We start from the raw sequence: 20374 nt of genomic DNA on the forward strand, positions 1-20374 counted from the left end.
CTATGGTGGGTGGGATGAAGTGCCATGGACCCCCAAGGACCCCACCTCGTTGGTTTTGTTGCCCAGCCCCCTCTCTGTGCTTGGAGGCAGGGGCTGGAGCTGTGTGAGGGGAAGGATACCCCTCCCCCAGAGAACTTTATTTGAACTCTTGTTTTGAATTGAGGTAATAATGCAATGTATTTTGTGTTTGTTTAAGGCCCAGTAGCCACTTTGGTAACTTTAGTTCTGTGTCTTGAAAATGTGACCTAAGAGATGTTTAGTGCTAATTCAAAAGTAAATTGTCTATGCTATGGGCATGAAAGATCTTGGGGCCGAATGTAATAGGAATGCAAATTTGGAAGATCTTCCCTGCCCCTAGGCTAAAGTGCACCTGAAGCCTAGGGTGGGAGGTTTGTTTTTCAGTAGATACTTCTTGATTGGCCAGTGAGTCAATAAGGTTGTTACATTCTCTGAGCCAGGAGAAGGGTATATAAGCCCTGATTTGAGGCTTTGTTTTGGGAGCTCACTTTGAGAAGTGTTCTGTGATTTGATCTGGATTCTGGGAAGCCGTTGTCCAGAGGCCCCCCCCCTTTGAAAAACCCAGATGTTGACTGGGTATGGATGTAATGGCTGGACAGTTTGGAAAGCTGTCTACTTGATCTGTTTCTGTCTTGATAATTCTGCCTGTATGCTTTGAAGTTCAAGGTGCTGACCTTTTTCCCCTGAACAAGGTAAACGATATATGTCTGACTGATGAAAGTAAGCTTGTTAACCCATTTTGAGTTGCTTTCCTTTATCAAAGCAGATCCAAGAACCTGTATGGGCAGCAAACCCTGAGGACGCTGGGGGTGCTTGCTGCCACAATACCTCATCCAAGAAAAAGATTATTTGAAAATTACAGTAGACTAAACAGAAATTGATGATTCCATTAGATACCAAGAAATATAAGAATAAAATCAAAGATCAAAAAACTAAGGAGAAAATTAAGACAGTTGATATAAAAAACTACTGACTTGGAAAACTTATCAAGAAGAATTCATTAAAAACAAATCACTGGAGGCGGCCAGGTGGCAGAGTAAGAGCTCCGGCCCCAGAGCTGGGAGACCCGGGATCGGTTCCAGCCTCAGATACTTGGCACCCACACAAAAATAACTGGCCGTGTAATCTTGAGCAAGTTACTTAACCCCAATTGCTTTAAAAAAAAAAAAAACAAATCACTGGACTTCCTCAAAAATGGGATTAAAAAGAAAGCCTAAACACCATGTTTCCAAAAAATCACAAATGAAAACTATCTAGATCTATTAGAATCAAAGAGCAAAGAAACATGAGTCTACCTGTCATTTCCTTAAAGAAGACCCAAAAGTGTAAATCCCAGAAATGTCATAGCCAAATCCAGAGATTGTAAATCAAAAGAAAAAAGTACTGCAAGTATCCAGAAAGAAGCAATTCAAGTGTTAAGGAACTACAGCAAGGATCACCCAAAATCTGAAAGTTTCTACTATAAATAAGAGGAGATCTTGGAATATTATATTCCAAAAGTCAAGAGATAGACTTATATAACAAAAAATAACTTACAAAGGTAAATATAATCCTGGGGGGGGGGGAATGGTAGAAGGGGGAGAACAGACCTTTAATGAATAGAGAACATTTAAGTATTTCTGATGGAAAGATCAGAGATGAGCAATGCCTCAGAAATTCAAGCAAATGAATCCAGAAAAGTCAAATTATACGAAAAAATGTCCAATAACATGATATTAATATTTAAATAGGAGAAGAAACAAGTCTCTTTTCATAAACTTACTGCCTTCAAAAGGTACTGAGGGAGTAAAATTAGAAAAAACAGAGTATCTGAGGGCATTCTGGTTCTGTTCTGAGGGTTTGAAGAAGAGAAAGAGAAAGGAAAGTAAAAGTAGAGGGAGGAAGAAGGCAGTAGTACTTGCTATTCCTCATAAATGAGGTATATGTGAAGATAAGAAGGAGTGTCAGGAAGATTTATCAGATGAATCTCATTCTTATGTGAAACAGACAAAAGAGGACTGAACACACGCATACACACATACACACACACTGTTTCCTTCAAGTCATAGCTAAAATGCCACCTTTTATTTATTTTTTCACAAATCTATTTATTGAATCCCAAACTCTGTCCTGACCTCCAGCCTCAGATCTCCACATGCCTATTCAATATCTTGAACTGGATATTTCAGACATCTTAATCTCAACATATCTAAAATTAAAATCATTATTTTCCTGCAAAAATCCTCCCTTCTTCTTTTTTTAGGTGCTATTGTTATGCCCATTTTATTGTTTTATCTATCTATTTTTGGTTTACCACATTCTTACTCACATTACCACAAGCTTTTGAGTTTTAAATTTTCTCCCTCTCTTCCCCCTCCTCAAGAGAGCATGCAATCTGATATAGATTCTACATAAACATTCATATTAAACATATTTTCACATTAGTCATGATGTAAAGAAGAATTGGAACCAATGGAATGAACCACAAGAAAGAAGAAACAAAACAAAAGAGAGAGTAAATACATTTTAATCTGCATTCAGACTCCATAGTTCTTTCTCTGGATATGGATGGCATTTTCCCCACCACGAGTCCTTTGGAATTGCTTTAGGTCCTTGCATTGTTGAGAAGGGCTAAGTCTATAAAAGTCAGTCATCACACAATGATGCAGTAACTGCCATACGGTGTTCTCCTAGTTCTGCCCCCCTTACTCAGCATCAGTTCATATAAGTCTTTCCAGGTTTTTCTGAAGTCTTCCTGTTCATCATTTCTTAAAGCACAATAGTATTCCATTATATTTGTATACCACAACTTGTTCAGTCATTCCCCAATTGATAGGCATCCCCTCAATTTCTAATTCTTAGCCACCACAAAAAGAACTGCACGATAAATATTTCTGTACATGTGGGTCCTTTTCCTATTTGTATGACCTCTCTGGGACAGAACCCTATTAGTGGTATTGCTGTGTCAAAGGGTATGCACATTTTTATAGCCCTTTGGGCACAGCTCCAAATTGCTCTCCAAAAAGGATTGGATCAGTTCACAACTCCATCAACAATGCATCAGTTTTCCCATTTTCCCACATCTTCTCCAGCATTACAATTTTCCTGTTTTGTCATGTTAGCCCATTCAACAGATGTGATGCAGTACCTAAGAGTTGTTTTGATTTGCATTTCTCTAATCAATAGTGATTTGAAGCATTTTTTCATGTTGACTATAGATATCTTTAATTTCTTTCTCTGAAAACTGCCTGTTCATATCCTGTGACCATTTATCAATTAGGGAATGACTCGTATTCTTATAAATTTGACTCAGTTCTCTATATATTCTGGAAATGAGGACTTTATCAGAAACACTGGTTGTAAAAATTCTTTCCCAGTTTTCTGCTTCCCTCCTATCTTGGTTGCATTGGCTTTGTCTATACAAAAACTTTTCATTTTAATGTAATCAAAATTATCCATTTTGCAATGTTCTCTATCTCTTGTTTAGTCATAAATTCTTTGACTCTCCATAAATCTGACAGGTAAACTATTCTTTGTTCTCCTTGTTTGCTTATAATATCAGCCTTTGTATCTAAATTGCATACCCATTTTGACTTTATTTTTGTATATGGTGTAAGATATTGGTCTATGCCCAGTTTTGGCCATACTATTTTTCAGTTTTCCCAACAGTTTTTGTCAAACACTGAGTTCCTACCCCAGAAGTTGAAATCTTTGGGTTTATCAAACAGTAGATTTATTATTACTATTGATTACTGTGTCAATACTAACCTATTCTACTGATCCACCACTCTATTTCTTAGCCAGTAACAAGTAGTTTTGATGACTACTGCTTTATAATACAATTTAAGATCTGGTATGGCTAGGTCACCTTCCCTAGCATTTCTTTTTATTAATTCCCTTTGATATTCTGGACATTTTGTTCTTCCAGATGAATTTTGTTATTGTAAAATCTCAAGTTTAAAAGGGGCCTTGCCCAATCCCCTTTAATACTAGTGCCTTCCTTCAACTGATTATCTTTAATTTATCCTATATATATCTTATTTCTACCTAGATGCTTGCTTGTTATCTCCCACATTAGAATGGGAGTTCCTTGAGAACAGGGACTGATTTTTTCCCCCCATTTTCTGTCTTTTTTGTAAGCTCGGCACTTAGCACAGTATCTGATACATAGTAGATGCTTAATGTTACTGACTAATGAAGGACAGTCTAGTATAGAAATGCATTAAACTCAAAAAGGAATAAAATGAAGAAGCTGGGAGTTGGGGATAAAATTAGGAAGGAAAGAGTCACAAGCAAAAAAAAAAAATTCCTGTCCTGAAAGGACTTAAAAGGAAAAAAAAGAAAAGAAAAAATCCTGGAATTTAATCATCATCAACCATCAAATGGGAAAGGTTGAACAAATTGTGATATCAAGTAGAATGGAATATTGTTCTACATAAGAAATGATAAAAGGGATGATTTCAGAGAATCCTGGGAAGTATGAATTATTTCAAAGTCAAGTGAGTAGAACCAGGAAAACAACTTATGCAAAGACAACATTGCAAAGAAAACCTTAAGAACTCTGATCAATGCATAGACCAATCATGTTTTCAGAGGACTTAGAATGAAACATGTTATTCCCCATCTGTTACAGAGATAACTGAAAGAAACATCTGGTTTTAGAAAAGGCCTCTGGGTGGTTTTTTTTTTCCTTAACTATACTTATTTGTTTTGTTTTTTAGTAGGGGCAGAGAGAAAATAAGAGTGTGGAGTAGGGGAGATTACCTATATTAATGTCAAAAAAAGAGGTAGTTTTACATACAACTCATCAATCATCTTTTATGGAAATGCTCTTTCTCGATGCCTAAATTTAAAACAAATTTAATATGTATATTTTTAAAGATTTTCTCTGTCAGTATTGCTAACAGGATTTTACTAATAATCCATTCAACTCAGTGAGGCCCCTTTTCATCAGAATATAGCTCGTAAGAATTTTAATTTTTTCTTCCCCACACCTAGAAATGTATTTCCAAATTGCTTTTCACTTAGAGTCATTTTTGATGTGAAAGCGATTTTTAAAAATCTGTTGTCGATTTGAGATACTATTACATAATTCTGTTTACAGATAAATATATCTACTCAAGATATGTATGCACATACATGTGCATGTATGTATATATACATAAGAATAGATTAATTCCTACATAATATCTTCTATCTAAACTGCAAGGACTAAAATAATACTAAGTACCTTCAAGAAATAACTATTAAAACTGACCTAACAACATCTAGAATAATCTTTGAGTGAAATTCTGAATGAAACCTCAATTAACAACAATGCCTTTAGTTGCTATATTTACAAGACTAATATTACAAGAGATCTAGGACTTACATACACTCCCAATCCCACCTTTAACCAAACACAATAAAGGGGAAAAACAATAAAACTTAAAATCAAGATCCTTAGTAAAAATGTTGAAAAGTATGGGAAAAACAGGTATTTTGTTGGGCTGCATCTGACACGCTTTCCCCTCTTGGGCTACCTTTCAGCTGCTCTGTGTGCATCTCATTCTTATGGAAGCTCCTTGGTAAGAGGACCTGACCTTGCCGTTCTTTGTATCCCCAGTGCCTAGTACATTGTAAACACTTAACAAATGCTTATTGACTGACTGATATATTTTAAATTATGCTAAAGCTGGGTTCATTAGCTAAACATGTAGCCAAGGGCTCTATGTCCAATGTGTACCAAAACCTATGAAAAAGAAAAAAATTTATGGCAATATAAACTACTATTAGGGCTGTCCTCAAAGAAAATGACTTGTTTTAGGCCTCTCCTTTCCTGCTCTTTAGTTAGTGGTTATCCCACATCTCAATTTCATGAATATTCAACATGTCTCATTCCCACAGGGGCTTGCTTTTAGCTAGCCATTAAGAATAGAGAATGGTAGGATAAATCACTGCTCAAAGACTATTTTAGTTATGTCATTCCCCAATCAACAGCTTCTCTCCATTTACTAAAAAATGTTTCAGTAAATGTTCTGTGCCCCTCACTTGGGACTTATTAGTATCTACCTTGTGTTCTATCTATATCTCTATGTGTACAGAGACAGAGATCATCCATAAAACACACACACAATGTGTTGACATAAGAATAAATTAACTGGAAGTGGAACCCACCTATAATGATTTCCTGAACATAACAGGCACACATCAGATGTTTGCTGACTACAATATTACAGAATAAGGAATTATAAGCATTTCCCAAACCACTCTATGCAATGTGTATGGATTTCTTAGTAAGAGAAATTTGATGTTGGTAGTACTTTTCTCACTAAAATATTAAGTTAGAAGTAAAGCCAAAACAAACCAGTACAATATTCATTTACTCATAAGACTGGCCCTAACTACAGGATACAAGACAGTAGCCCAGTAAGGCAGAAATGACAGATACATGTTATACACACACACACACACACACACACATGTATATATATATATATATATATACATATACACACACACATATATATATATTCACACACACACACACACATAGTAATAATGGAAGCACTAGACTTATGGTCAGATACCCTGGGTTAGAATCTTGGTTTTACTACATAATTGCCTGTTTAACCTTAGACAAGCTTTTAATCTCTCAACTTAAATTTCCTAATCTGAAAATGAGGGGGCTAAACTAAGTAACTCTCAAAACAAGTTTAAAATCCTACAGGAACAGAGCCTACAAAATGACACTATCGCTGAAATGCTTTGAACCAAACAAGCATTTCCCATTCACTCTCTCAGCAGCAACTTTGTGTCTGCACTTTGAATGGTCACCATAAGATGGCAGGGTTTTCCTGCAGTACTAAAACCTACTTTCTCTTCACAAGCATACACTTGAAGCTCTAGGGATTTGCTTTTTCTGGTCAAAATAAACTAGTTAAAAATACCAGCACTAATTTTGACTTCACAAGATACCAGGAAAAAGATATATTTAATAAGGTACTAATAAAAACAAACAAAAAAGTAGGGTTTTTTTGAGATAACAACTAGTTTTCACTTTTTTCTTTTCTTTTATTGACAATTATTATTATTGGTCTCAATCTAGGGGTTATAGCTTAGGCTTACCTTTCTCTACATATTTATAGCCTCCTGGAGCTGTTCATGGCCTAACCTTACATTCTCTTTGCTTTCATGCAGCTAAGCTACTCTTACCACTTAGAGAGGTAACTATGAAATTACTTGGATATAAATTTTTCAACTAACATAACTTATACTTAAGTTAGCTTTTTTTTTAAACAAGGCTCATCACACTGAAGAGAGATTTTATTGGCAATAAAACTAGAGATTGGACTTTTCCACTTAGCTTCTGCTTACTATCTAATTCTAATTCAAATACACACAAATTCAGAGAGAAGTGAGACAATCCAGGTTTTCTTCTGCCTCTTACACTCCTAAACATAAAAACATTGTCCAAAAAAGTTTAAAGAGCAAACAGAATTCTGGCCCTTTCTAAAATAACAACAACAGGGCGGCTAGGTGGCACAGTGAATAGAACACCAGCCCTGGAGTCAGGAGGACCTGCATTCAAATCCGGCCTCAGACACTTAACGCTTACTAGCCATGTGACCTTGGGCGTCACTTAACCCTAATTGCCCTGCCTTCCCCCCCTCCAAAAAAGCAAAAAAAAAAAAAAAAGGAAAAAGAAAAAGAAAAAATAACAACAAAACCCCAGTCTTTTTATGTAATGGTCATAATATATAACTGTATCCCTTATTAACAAAATTTTATGGGACTGAATTTTGGTGAGCTAGGATATGACTGGTCCTTTTTCTCTAAAGTCCTCTATTCAAAGTTCTGCAACCCCTTTTAATGAACAAATATATTAAAATATACCTTTTATCATTTAAACAACTACTGTTCAAATTTTTCCCTTTTGGAGTAATGGAAGGAACTAGGAATCAAGAAAACCGATTTCTGATCTCAGGTCGGTAAAATAAAATCTCCTTGAAGCGGCTTCTTCATCTATACACTCAAGGCATTGAACTCAGTGGTCTCTCAGTGGTCACCCTCTAATTCTAAATTCTATGACTCTAATGAGGTAAATTCAGTCAATCATTTTTATTACTTCTCCTTTCATCTTAAAGATGACATGCATACTTTCTTCCTTGCCTCCTTCGCTCCATTGTATTATAATTTTTTTGGCATCTTTGCTTTTATCTCTCCAGTAGAATTTAATATCCTGGAACAGAGTACTGTTCATTTTTGTCTTTGTATCTGTAGTGCTCTGTGCATTACCTAACATTTAGCAGTTGTTGAATAAATGTTCAGTTAACGGATTTTCCAAAGTAAATTTAGATAAAAAGATTCTATTTTGATTACATATGAAAATATATTTGAATTTTTCACAAACCTAGACTAACTATAAAGTCATCTGACTGATTATGCACATTAATAATCAGTCTCAATTCTTTATTAACTTGCTTCATTTAAGCTCCAAAAGTCAAGTATTTCATATATCATCATCATCATTATCACAAGTAAGCATTTATTAATTACATATTATGTGCCAAGTACTGTGTTAAGCTAAGGAAACAAAAAAAAGGCAAAAATATGGTAACTGCCCTCACCGACTTCATACTCTAATACTTCTGATCAGGATAGTAGATTTTAACTTTTTTTTAAACTGGCATGAAAACAAGTATGATTTACAGATATACTAATTATTCTTCTTGTGTTATTTATTACTATATTACCTAGAATGATACAATTAGGGAAAATACATAGGTGAATTAATTCCACAAGGGGAAAAAAAAGCTTAAATTAACATTCTGTAAAGATGCTGACTAATTATTATCTCTTTTTAAAAAAAACATAAAGAGACCAGTCAAGATGGCAGCATAATAGGAAGAATCCCTGCCACGCTCTCTGCTACAACTTGTATGAAAACATCTCTCTCTCTCATTCTCTCTCTCTCTCTCTCTCTCTCTCTCTCTCTCTCTCTCTCTCTGGGGACAGAGGAGATACTGTCTGTCTAGCCAGGAATGGCCATGTGGGGCATTCTAATGCAGGGACTAAAAGGGTTGAGGCTATGCACCAAGCATGAAAGAAGACCCAGACCTACACAGAGGGACCCAAACTTGTTCAGGGAACAGGAACAGGTGTAAACCGGCAGCTCTACCACTTACTAATCCATTCTGGGACACAGATCTAAATACATGATTGAGGATGGGATCTGAATTTAGCAGTGGTGGTCCAGGGCAAGGAGCTCGAAGATCCTAGGCCAGGTACTGAGCTAGGACCACGTTCAAAAGCATGCAGCAGCTAGTTGTGTGACTGACCCTGAGAGCAGAGCAGAGCCTCAGTTCTAGCCAGAACTGAAGTTCTAGGGGAATAAGCTGGGCAAGAATTCCAGACCAAACTGGGAGCATGCAGTTTTGTTACTTTGAACCTACAGAAATTGCCAGCTAGCTGAAAGTGGTTGAGTCTAGCAGCAGTCCACTGGACCTCCAACCAGGGACAAGTTCAGGGATGTGTTGCTCAGACTCAAACTTAGGTCAAGAATTAAGACTGTACCAATCAGACTGTGTTTCAGAGGGAGCTGGAAGTGCAGTGAATAAAGCACTAAATCTGGAGTCAGAAAGTCTTGAGTTCTAATATAGCATCAGATACTTACTAGGTATATGACTCCAGGAAAATCACTTAATCACTGTTTGCCTCAGTTTTTTCAACCATAAAATGGGGATAACAGCAAACACCTCACAGGGCTGCTGGAGGCTCAAAGGAGATATTTGTAAATGGCATTTAGTACAGTCCCTTGCACATAATAGCCACTACATAAACGCTTATTTCACCCCCACCCCACCCCCCGCCAACTTGGGAGCACTGAAAACATGGGCTGTCATCGAGATCCTGGAATTACATTCAATATCCCAAGAAAGCAACAGTAAGACCCAAAAAGATAAAAGTTCACTTGTGGAACTGAATGTTGCAAACTAAAAATAAATAAATTTAAAAGGAAAAAAAAGATAAGAGCTCAGCCCAGAAATTCTCTCTGGAAGTGCCAGTCAGGCCCTAACATAATGCATGAAGTGATGAAGTAGGATTAGAAGAATGAGCAAACAAAAAAAGAATACCATCATGAAGAACTGTTGATGGTGAAAAAAATACTCAGGACACAATTCCGGAAGGAGAAAATGTGAAATCTAAATATGTACAAGCAAAGCCACAAAAAAAGACAGCTTGGATGGTTATGATATAATATAATCAATTTGAAAAGCAATTAAAAAAGCTGAATGACAGCAGAAAATAGTTTTTAATAAAATACTATTATAATAACACCTCAGTCAAGCTATCCAATGAAACAAGGCAACCAAATAATGAAATGAGGTAGCCCCATCTTAGGCACAACTGTAACCCTCCCCAGAACAGATTGCCTGAAGGATTTTCCATCTGTATTTCTACTCCCAAGTGCGATCTTGGGCAAGTCACATAACTCCAATTGTCTAGCCTTCGCCTCTTCAAAAATAAAAGCATGAATTTCTCCTCCCACACAGTCAATAAATCAATAAACAGCAGCAGCTACATGGTCAAAACAGCTAATAGCTTGTTGAGCGGATCTTGGGTAGTGTCCCTATGGGCCTTGTCACTTAAAATTCCATTTTCTATTACATCTTCTAACCCTCACTCTTAGGACTTTTTAAGGTGCTATTTGCCCTACCCCCGCTTTCTTGGTCAAGGGAGGCTGGGTTTTTTCCCATCCCTTTTTTTCTCTAACTTTTTTTTTGAAAGTTTTAGTTATTTACCATCTAGAAAATAGTATCAATCCACTTGGTTCCATTTGCATTTTTTTTTGTCAGCTTCTAGGGAAATACAATCACCATTTGGTACTTACATATAGCTTTGTGTTATAATTATTATATGTGTGTATATATATATACATATATATATATATGCTTAAGATCATAGATTCTTAGAGCTAGAGGAAACCTTTAGGGTCATCCAAACCATATCTCGATATTGAATCCTGTTTAAAGTATCCCCCTTGAGGGGAGGGATCATGTTTTGTTCATATCTGGATTTCCACCCCCCCACCACCATAGTGTTTACTATTACTCCTCTTATCAAGCAGGTTTTAAACTTTTGTTAAATCAATCAACAAGCACATGAATTAGGATGGTCTCAGATTGTCAGATTTTGTGGTTTGTTTACTAAACACTATGTGCTAAAAGCTAGGATACAAATAAAAACAAAAACCAGTTCTTGCCCAGAAACAGCTTACATACTAATGGAAAAAGAACAAATACATAAATAGACACATAAAATGTACATCAAAACTAGATAGAAAATAACCTTAGAGGGAAGGCTTTGGTATTTGCACAAGGGGGCTTTCAAATTCAATTTTAAAGGAAGCCAGAGATTTTAAGAGGGGAAGGTGATGAAGGAGATGATTCCAAGCAAAGGGAACAGACAATAATTAAAATATTCAACTCTTTGCAGCTTTCTAACATGTTGTGGTATTACTAAAGATGGAAAAAAGGACAAGTAATTGTAGTATGAACACAAGATCCTAGAAGACTGCTGTCATTCAATTCAATAAACATTACTAAAGCACTGTGAAAACCACGATGATAAGCATGGAAAGAAATTAAATGGCTACAATACATGCACTAAATGATTTTTTAAAAGCAGAACTCTAACCCCTTTGTGAAACTTAGTTTATAGTTTGATTCATTAGTAACCACTTTTTATACTTACTGGTAAATGTTCAAGTAATGGAGTTACACTTTCAGATACATATATTATGCTTCCATCTGTCATGATTGCTAAAAAAAAACCATCAAGAGCCTGAAATTAAACATAATGGTCAGTTAAATGAAAAGAAAAAAGTTCATATAATAAAAATATCATTTCATAGAATGAAAGAAATGCTATCTATATATAATTCATATATATTTAAGAGGGCACTATCAAAATATTCTGAGTTATTTCCCCTGCAATTTCTTTGTACAAGTATGTGTGAAGTTTAGCCTCCTCCCAGGTAGCTAGATTAAAAAACAAAGACAAAAAACCCTTTACTCTTTTTTTTCCTGATTATCTATTAAATTGTACACTATAAAGAGTAACAACTCTCCTTCAATTAGCTATAGTGTTCTGTACATGTAGATGTTACAGTTTATTAGAAGGTATAAATGTATATAAACTTATCAGGTACCAAAAAACCTCCAGTTCATATACACACACACACACATATATACATACATATATATCATAATTTTTTCATAATACAACTATCACTGAAACGAGAATAAAACATATAAACACATGTAATAAAACATTAGCCTACTGCTGCTTATACCCAATACAGACAGCTAAAAAATCAATAAGTACCACTACCATGTACAGTAAATGAATTGTGGCTATTGAGAAAACAATCAAACATCAGAAGCAATAAGAAAATATGTAAAATGTTTATCTTGTATAGCTGAAAGATATGTGTGTATATTTACACACATGTATATATGTTAAACATTTTATAAAGGAAAATGAAAATTGATCTTTCTAAAAACTCTTAAAAAATTCAATTCTTACTCCATTATCTTTGTAGCATTTACAATCACAGCCTTGACTGAATCCAAACTTCACAGAACAAATCCCCTCACTCGTGTTTATATAAAAATCTAGATCACAGAATAACACACATACACATACACACACATACACTCTCACATACTAACAGAAACTTTATAAATTCAGACAAATTTATTTTGTAATAATCATAAATACTATCAAAAATATGCTTCACACAATAAATATGAAATATGAATACAGAAAATTTCAGGGGTGGAATCCTAAATACCATAAGATTAAGTGGGATTTAATAATTATATTTTTAAAATAATTTCTGAAAAAAAAACCTATTTCACCCAATTCACTAACATTTGACATCATAGCTAAATTAGCAATACTAAATATAATAAGCTAATTTTCATATGTTTACAACTCAGCATCAAGATTTAGCTTTTACAATTGATATCAACAAAATATAATTCATGAATTTGCTTCTTTTTTCTTCCTTGCTACAATTTAATCTTTTGTCAAAAGGAAATATAAACATACATAGTATAATAGATAGATGGATATGCCTTTTTGCCTATAGCCTAAAATACTTTTTATTAAATAAATGTTAATTATTAAATATAAAAGAAAATTAGGCAGCAGGTGATGAAAGGTTTTAGTAACTAACCTCTGTGCTTCTCTATGCTGATTACTTCCTTTACCTTTCTCTCTTATTCCAGGCATTTTCTCATCTTCCTATTCTTCCTCCTCTACCAAAGCCTGTATACTTCAAAAACATTATTTCTCTTACCTCCCACTGTTCTTTTGTTAGGTTTCACACAAATGTTTTTAATCTTTACATGCACTTGACATACAGAGATAGCAGCTATGTTACACTGCCATACTTCATAAGAAGTGAAAATGCATGATTAGCTTTGGAGATTTGAGCATCTCAACAGTTCCATAGTATTTTGCTCATCAACTAAAGTACCAAAATGTAGGTGACAATTTTTTTTTAAGCCACAATTCCAAAAGACCACTGACTGAAGCACAGAAGGGTTTCAAACTATGCTGGTGAGGAGCATACCCATAGGAAAGAAATCAAAGAAATCATGGGTCCCAGAAGTATTATTTGGTTTTCTGAGCAGTTTTGACAATTTTGATTAAAATGAATCACTACTAGCACTCAAATTAATTGGATTTTGAAAACTTCCTTACTACAAAAGAACACATGTTAATTTCCTATAAAGAGTTTCTAAAGTAAAGAATGAATTACTTTTTCTGGTAATACTAAAACCTAGAGCCATGTTTTACTGTTATCTTCTAGATATACATTAAAAAATTTTTAAGACAGGTTTTGCATTAGTTAACATATGACAGAAGATATCTAATGTCATTTAAAGCTAAATAAATAATGAATCTTTTACTTATTCTTAGAGAAGTCTCAAAATAAGGTCAATCAAAAGTATATCTTTCTCTTATTAAAACTGTAAAATATTCAACATAAAATCTAGGAAAACTTAGCCTTGGTTTTGCCCAAAGCTGTAGTATAAAAACCAAATAATTACTGTTCAATGAAGGCACAGCTTGTTGAATTAAATTAAATCAAAATGATACTGTATCAAATCACTAAGAATCTTTTAAAGTTAAAATTTTTAAGATGAATTTTGATATACCTCTAACATTAATTGTGTAAACTCTTCATTACTAAGGAATGTAGGTTTCCAGTCCTGTCGAATTTCACTGGCATCTGACTGTGCAGTGATTTCTATAAAAGATTAATAGAAAGATTATATTTCACAAACTGTTTTTCTACAATAATTGCTAATTAAGACCAATTGCTTTTCACTTTAGGTTACTTATTGGGATATAAAATATCTCACTTTAAAGTTACAAAACAAACGTTAAAATTTGAAGTTTTCCCCACACCCAAATAAGACAACCAGGAAAAATTAAAATTAATAAGTTCTACCAATGGGTTTTCTTTTGCAAATTGTACCTTGCTTTTAAACAAATAAAACCAATATTGTATTCAGTATACACCACTTAATACATTTATTGAGTTGAAAGCTTAAAAAATACCTTTGTGCTTCCGTAAAAAATCAATGCTTTTCTGTAGTACAGTGGATTTGTCCATCTTCCGAGCATTACCAGGAAGCATAGATCCCAATTCTTTGATGAGAACATTAAACTGATCTCTGCGCTTCTTCTCAGATTTGTTTCTAGATACTCTGAGGAAAGATTAGCAATCATGCAATGTAGAGTTGGAATCATTATGCAATTTAGTCTCATGGCTACATTCTTAGGGGACAAAACACTTACAGGACAACCATTATTTCTTGATTTCAGAATCCAATGCCCTTGATATTAAGGATTTGTTTTTTTCTTAATAACAATTATACATTGGGGCGGCTAGGTGGTGCAGTGAATAGAGCACTGGCCCTGGAGTCAGGAGGACCTGAGTTCAAATTCAGCCTCAGACACTTAACACAAAAACTAGCCGTGTGACCTTGGGCAAGTCACTTAACCCTAACTGCCCTTCCCCCCCCAAAAAGCAAAAAAAAAAAAATAATTACACAAATGAATGTGCCACTCATTTTGGAAGCTAACAAAAATCATCCATTTATTTATTCCATATAAGCCAGCAAATATTTCTAAAAAAGATTACCATTCACATAAAATCAAATTGAACAATGTTCTCAACTCATTTGAACAAATGTTTTTGATTCGTTTGATGAATCTTTATATCCTAAATATCCAAGTATAGATGTCTTGGTTATAATGAAGGCAAAAAAAACCCCAAAACACTACATCGAATTTATAGCCAAATATACTATAAAGTTTTTACATGTTTTTTACAAGTTTTTACTAAAGGAAACAAAGTTAAACAAAACTCCGTTATTTATGAAGAACAGTGGCTATGTTATTTACTTACTTACAGAAGATTTATTGATGTGAAATGAAGTTCATTTACAGGTCAAATAAATCAAGCACTTAAAGCATTAATCAAATTCATCATTAAGTATTTAAAAACTCAGTTGCCCAGCACTGTGGCATCATACAATCTCATGTTCATTTATTTTAATGTCTTACTTTTTCAATTTAAGAAAGAGAAAATTAAAATTGAAATTAAAGTACTATTTTCAAAAAATTCCAACTTCTACTGAGCATTTATAATCAAGTAATATATATAGCCACAGATGTAAATATTTATACATCAATGTCTCTTTGAAAAATTATATGTAAACTGAATGTTCACTAATTTAACCACATCTCCTATTGAGTTCCCCATAAATCCAGAAATTGTTTATCTGTATTAAGCAATCCACTGCCAATCTAAAATCAATCAGCCTAAACTTTAAGTTTTGGGGGCATTTATTCATATTTCTCTGTGAGGAAACGATTTAACAACATTTAAGTGCACCAAGGGCCCTAATAAGGAAGTGTTTTAATAAATTTCTCTTTGTAACATGATAATCATGTTCCTATTCATTTTTTTGGTAAGGTTGGTTGTCTTTTCTAGTATCAATTTTTTAAAGGAAAATACACTAAAAAATTCAGGATAAGTTATGCTATAGCAGCATACTAATATTAAAGGATTTTTCACTTTAATTATACATTTGAATTTTTAAGGCAGTCAATTTAATCACGTATTTATAAATATACATCTCAAATAACCACCTTTTTGCTTTATCCTTGTCATCTTCTTCCACCAGCCCATCAAAAATACTACCGTCATCTCTAAAGGAGATATTGAAACATTAAAACCGAGATTAATGGCATACTCACTATAAAATAAGAAAAAAAATCATATTACTTGACTCATATATTATAAAATCATCTTAATTAAGTAGGCATTATGTTTATTTTATAAAACCAATTAATCACATAAATTAAAACTTTTCAATAACTAACTCACTGCTTACAAATTGTGTGATTATTCCACCATTTAAATATACACACACACATATGTAGAAACATATATATACATACATGCGGGAACCATATAGGAAAACTAAAACTTGAACAGATATGAAACTTTAGTTCAATTCAACACGTACCTTTTTAATATCTATTATTGCCCACCACTATGGTAGGCAATTCTGATAAGAAGTTAAATATAAAGTGTAACACCATTAGGCAAAAATAAAAGTTTGTGGGAAGTCACTTCTTTTGCCATTGAATGCAATAATTAATTTTGTGAATTTTAATAATGTATTTTCCATTTTTGTACACGTGGACTGAGGTAAGGCAGTTCACAAATCCATCAGTTTGCCCCGTGCCCCAATGTCATAAGACTTATATTTACAAATCTTAAAAATCATCTCTATTATCAGTGGTCCCGACATTCCTACTCAACAATATAAAAGTTTCAAGTGGTTTAGGAATTCATCATTAGTTCCTGTGGTCAAATCTTTTCCATCTAAAAAGGTATGCTTACCAATAAGAACTTCTTTTACATATCCTCTTTATGGAAGAAACCAGAATGCAATCTTCCCTACTTACCTTGCTGCCACCTCTAAACTATAATATTGTATTTTACCTAACATTAAAAAAGACAGTTTATCCCCAAGATGGGACTTAAAAACAATTATGCTTAAGTATAAAAGTCTTTTTCCACGTGTTTGATATAAATTGTTAATATGCCATTTTGAAAACTTAATTTAACATAAGATAGCATCTAATAACATACCTGTCTGCAATTGAGCTCATTTTATGACAGCTTATGGTAAAGTACATAACATGCTGCGCTTTCGTCTTGTGGTAGACATTTGTACATCTACCTGGGTAAGAAGAGAAATAAGAGGGTATTAGCTTCCTAGTAAACTAAGTAGGTTTGTCAAAGCTATACATGTTCACAGATAATGAAAAATGCTTTATAAACTTACTGAAGTCTATTAAAAAGTTTAGTTCAATGTTTACTTATTAGACTATTGGGTAAGCACTTCTAATTTATGTGCACATGTACACATAGCTTTTTGAAAAATTAAAAAAAAAAGGACTCTAGAAGAATGCAAAATCTCAGTCTGTACTATTTAACTGTTTCTATTATAAAATTTTAAAAATGCAAACCTATTGGTATTATGAAAAAGAAATCCTAATAGGTAAATGGCAAAAAAAAAAAAAGCTGGACTCACTTATCTTTTCTCCATATAACACTGTCTCTTAGTGATTTCATCAGCTCTCTTCAGTTCAATTATCACTTATTTCCTTATGGATGAATCCCAATCTATATAGCTACATTTATACTTATATACATTATATATTTGTGCAAGCTATGCACACACATATGCATATGCACACACATATATACATATAAATAAACACAGGAATATATACATTCTTACACAAATATAACTTGCATTCAAGTCTAGTCTCTGACATATAGTAGCTATGGGACACTGAGCAAATTACTTAATTTCTCAGTGCCCAAGACAACTCTCTAAAACATAAACAAATATGTGAGCATGTAGAGTTTTAGGAGACTGTACCCTGAACTTTATCTGACATTACTATCTGTCTGCTGGACATCTTTAGTTGGATGATTTAATGGCATCCCAAAGTCAAAAAGTCCAAAAAAGAATTCATCATAAACCCATTTCTCCTCTAAATCTCCTTTTTTTTTTTTCAAATCAAGAATATTGCTATTCTTCTACTCATTTTCATTCTTAACTTTAGAATTATTTTAAATTCTTCAATCTCATCCTCTGTATCCAATAAGTTGCCAAGTTTTGTTCATTCTAACCACCATACTATTCCTCCATTGTATCTCTTTTTCTGCATGTTCACAAGATCACTCTAATTCAGTCATCATTGCACCTCTCATCTCGCTTTTTTTCTTTTCTAATTTTTTTTTCATTATAAATTTAAACATCAACAAACACAAGAATTGAGAGTTTTGTCCAATTCAATTAGGAAAAATAAAAGTCTGTGGGAAGTCACTTCTTTTATCATTTAACACAATATTCACATTGTGAAATTCTAATAATATTCTTTTAATTTTTACACATTTGTACTGAGTTCTGCAATAGTCTGAGCACTGCAATTCACAAAACCATTAGTTACCCCCCATGTTATCAGACTTATAAATATTAAGCATTTTCAACATGTGATGAATAGAAAAAATGACTGTATATGAAACTGAATTTCTGTTATGTCCTTTTTTTGGAAGGGCAATTGGAGTTAAGTGACTTGCCCAAGGTCACACGGCTAGTAAGTGTTAAGTGTCTGAGGTCAGATTTGAACTCAGGTCCTTCTGACTCCAGGGCGGGTACTCTAGCCACTGTGCCACCTAGCCACCCCTCTGTTATATACTTTTTAAAGTGGATATTTAACCTAACCTGGTAGTTAATATAACTGCCCTGCTTGTGGGAAATATAAAATGTTTATACGGGCAGTGCCCTCTTTCAAAATCCCTTTTGCTCTCTTCTAAGTATTTTTAAGTGTTTCATCGAAACTCCTCTCATACACACATATAACAAATAAGTATGGTCAATAAATCAAATCACCATGTTGACTATATCTGAAAATGTCTCATTGTGTACCTCTTGTATATCACTTCTTTTCAAAAAGGTGGTAGGCACCATAAATCTGAAATCATAATTAGTCACTATACTAATCAAAGTTTGTAAGACTTTTCAGTTGTTTTTCTTTACCATAGTCACTGGATAAAATGATATCCTGATTCAGTTCACTTCATTATGTATCAGCTGTTTCACTGACTCATTCATAATCACTATTTCTTATGGCATAATAATATTCCATTAAATTCATATATTATAATTTGTTCAACAACTCCTAAATTTATAGACATGCACTTTGTTTTTAATTCTTTGCTATAATAAAAATCCTGATATATTGCTAAATAAATACATATGTATGTGTGTATATGTGGGTGTGGTACACACACATAGTCCTACCCTGATATTTGGGGATTGAGGGGTACAAGGCACCTGCAATATGTGAAAAACCACAAATAACTTTAGGCCTTACCCCCAACCTTTATCTTTAATAATTCTGATCATCTTTAACCCACAAAACAAGTAAAACAACACACTGCACCCCCAAAAGGTTGCCGCTTCTAGGAGAGATTAGTATCTTGAACATTATGCTGAGCTTCACAGCCACCAGTACAGCTGCAGCTCCTGCTTCATGGATTTCTTTCTCCTATAAAAAGCATGAGATACAAAGATCACCGTGGGAGAGAATCACAGGACTGTGTCGGTCTGATAGAGAGACCCAGAGGAGGTGCTCCCAAAGAGAGGTACAACCCTTACTTCTTTAACACACTGAAACCTAACAAAATTTAACTGTTTATAATAAATTTATACAAGCATACTTATGTAATAAATGACAATATTCAGTGTTTGTGCGTTTATGACTTAGTAAAAAAGGTTTTCATTTCCTTCACATATCTGTGTTGTCTGCCTGTGATTTTCAGTACACTGCAAATTCTCATTTACTTTTCAATGGCCAACCCTCGAATAACCAAAGCCCAGAATGTGAAATCCAGGAATGTGCAAGGGATAAGTGTGCGTGCGCATGCGTGCATGTGTGTGTACATATATTACAGATGTGTATATACATGGTACCATACTGTGAAGGGTTTTAAAAGTCAAACTGAGGAGTTAGTATGTTATATATAGAGTCAACAGGGAACCAATGAAGGTTCTTGAGTGTGTGATAGCGGCTGATGGGCTATGGTCAGACCTTCTTAGAAAGCTACTTCTCACGGCTACATGTAGGATGGATAGAAGCAGAAGAGAATGGAAGCAAGGAGACAAACTGGAATCTGGCTTCGCAACAGTCCAGGTTGGGAAAAAAAAGTATCTGGGCAACT

The 20374-nt window shown here is 34.0% G+C and overlaps 1 protein-coding gene across 5 annotated transcripts in view; it reads right to left on the bottom strand.

Moving 5' to 3' along the window:
- The window catches only part of CLOCK (clock circadian regulator), a 121904-nt gene that overhangs the window by 42971 nt on the left and 58559 nt on the right, over window positions 1-20374 (bottom strand). For 4 of the 5 annotated variants that reach the window (XM_069105259.1, XM_069105260.1, XM_069105261.1 and 1 more), the window contains exons 3-7: window positions 17228-17318; window positions 16216-16275; window positions 14617-14765; window positions 14211-14302; window positions 11734-11823 (exon numbers count right to left, since the gene is read on the bottom strand). In XM_069105259.1, the coding sequence (XP_068961360.1) occupies window positions 11734-11823; window positions 14211-14302; window positions 14617-14765; window positions 16216-16275; window positions 17228-17274 (438 nt within the window). In that variant the 5' untranslated portion in view covers window positions 17275-17318. Of the gene's footprint in view, window positions 1-11733; window positions 11824-14210; window positions 14303-14616; window positions 14766-16215; window positions 16276-17227; window positions 17319-20374 lie in introns of those variants that run through there. The other variant, XM_069105262.1, reaches the window with a different exon arrangement.

The sequence above is a fragment of the Petaurus breviceps genome, unplaced genomic scaffold (assembly GCF_028583685.1).
Source record: "Petaurus breviceps papuanus isolate PSGF00001 unplaced genomic scaffold, PetGlider_PUasm1.0 76, whole genome shotgun sequence".
Lineage (NCBI taxonomy): Eukaryota > Metazoa > Chordata > Mammalia > Diprotodontia > Petauridae > Petaurus > Petaurus breviceps.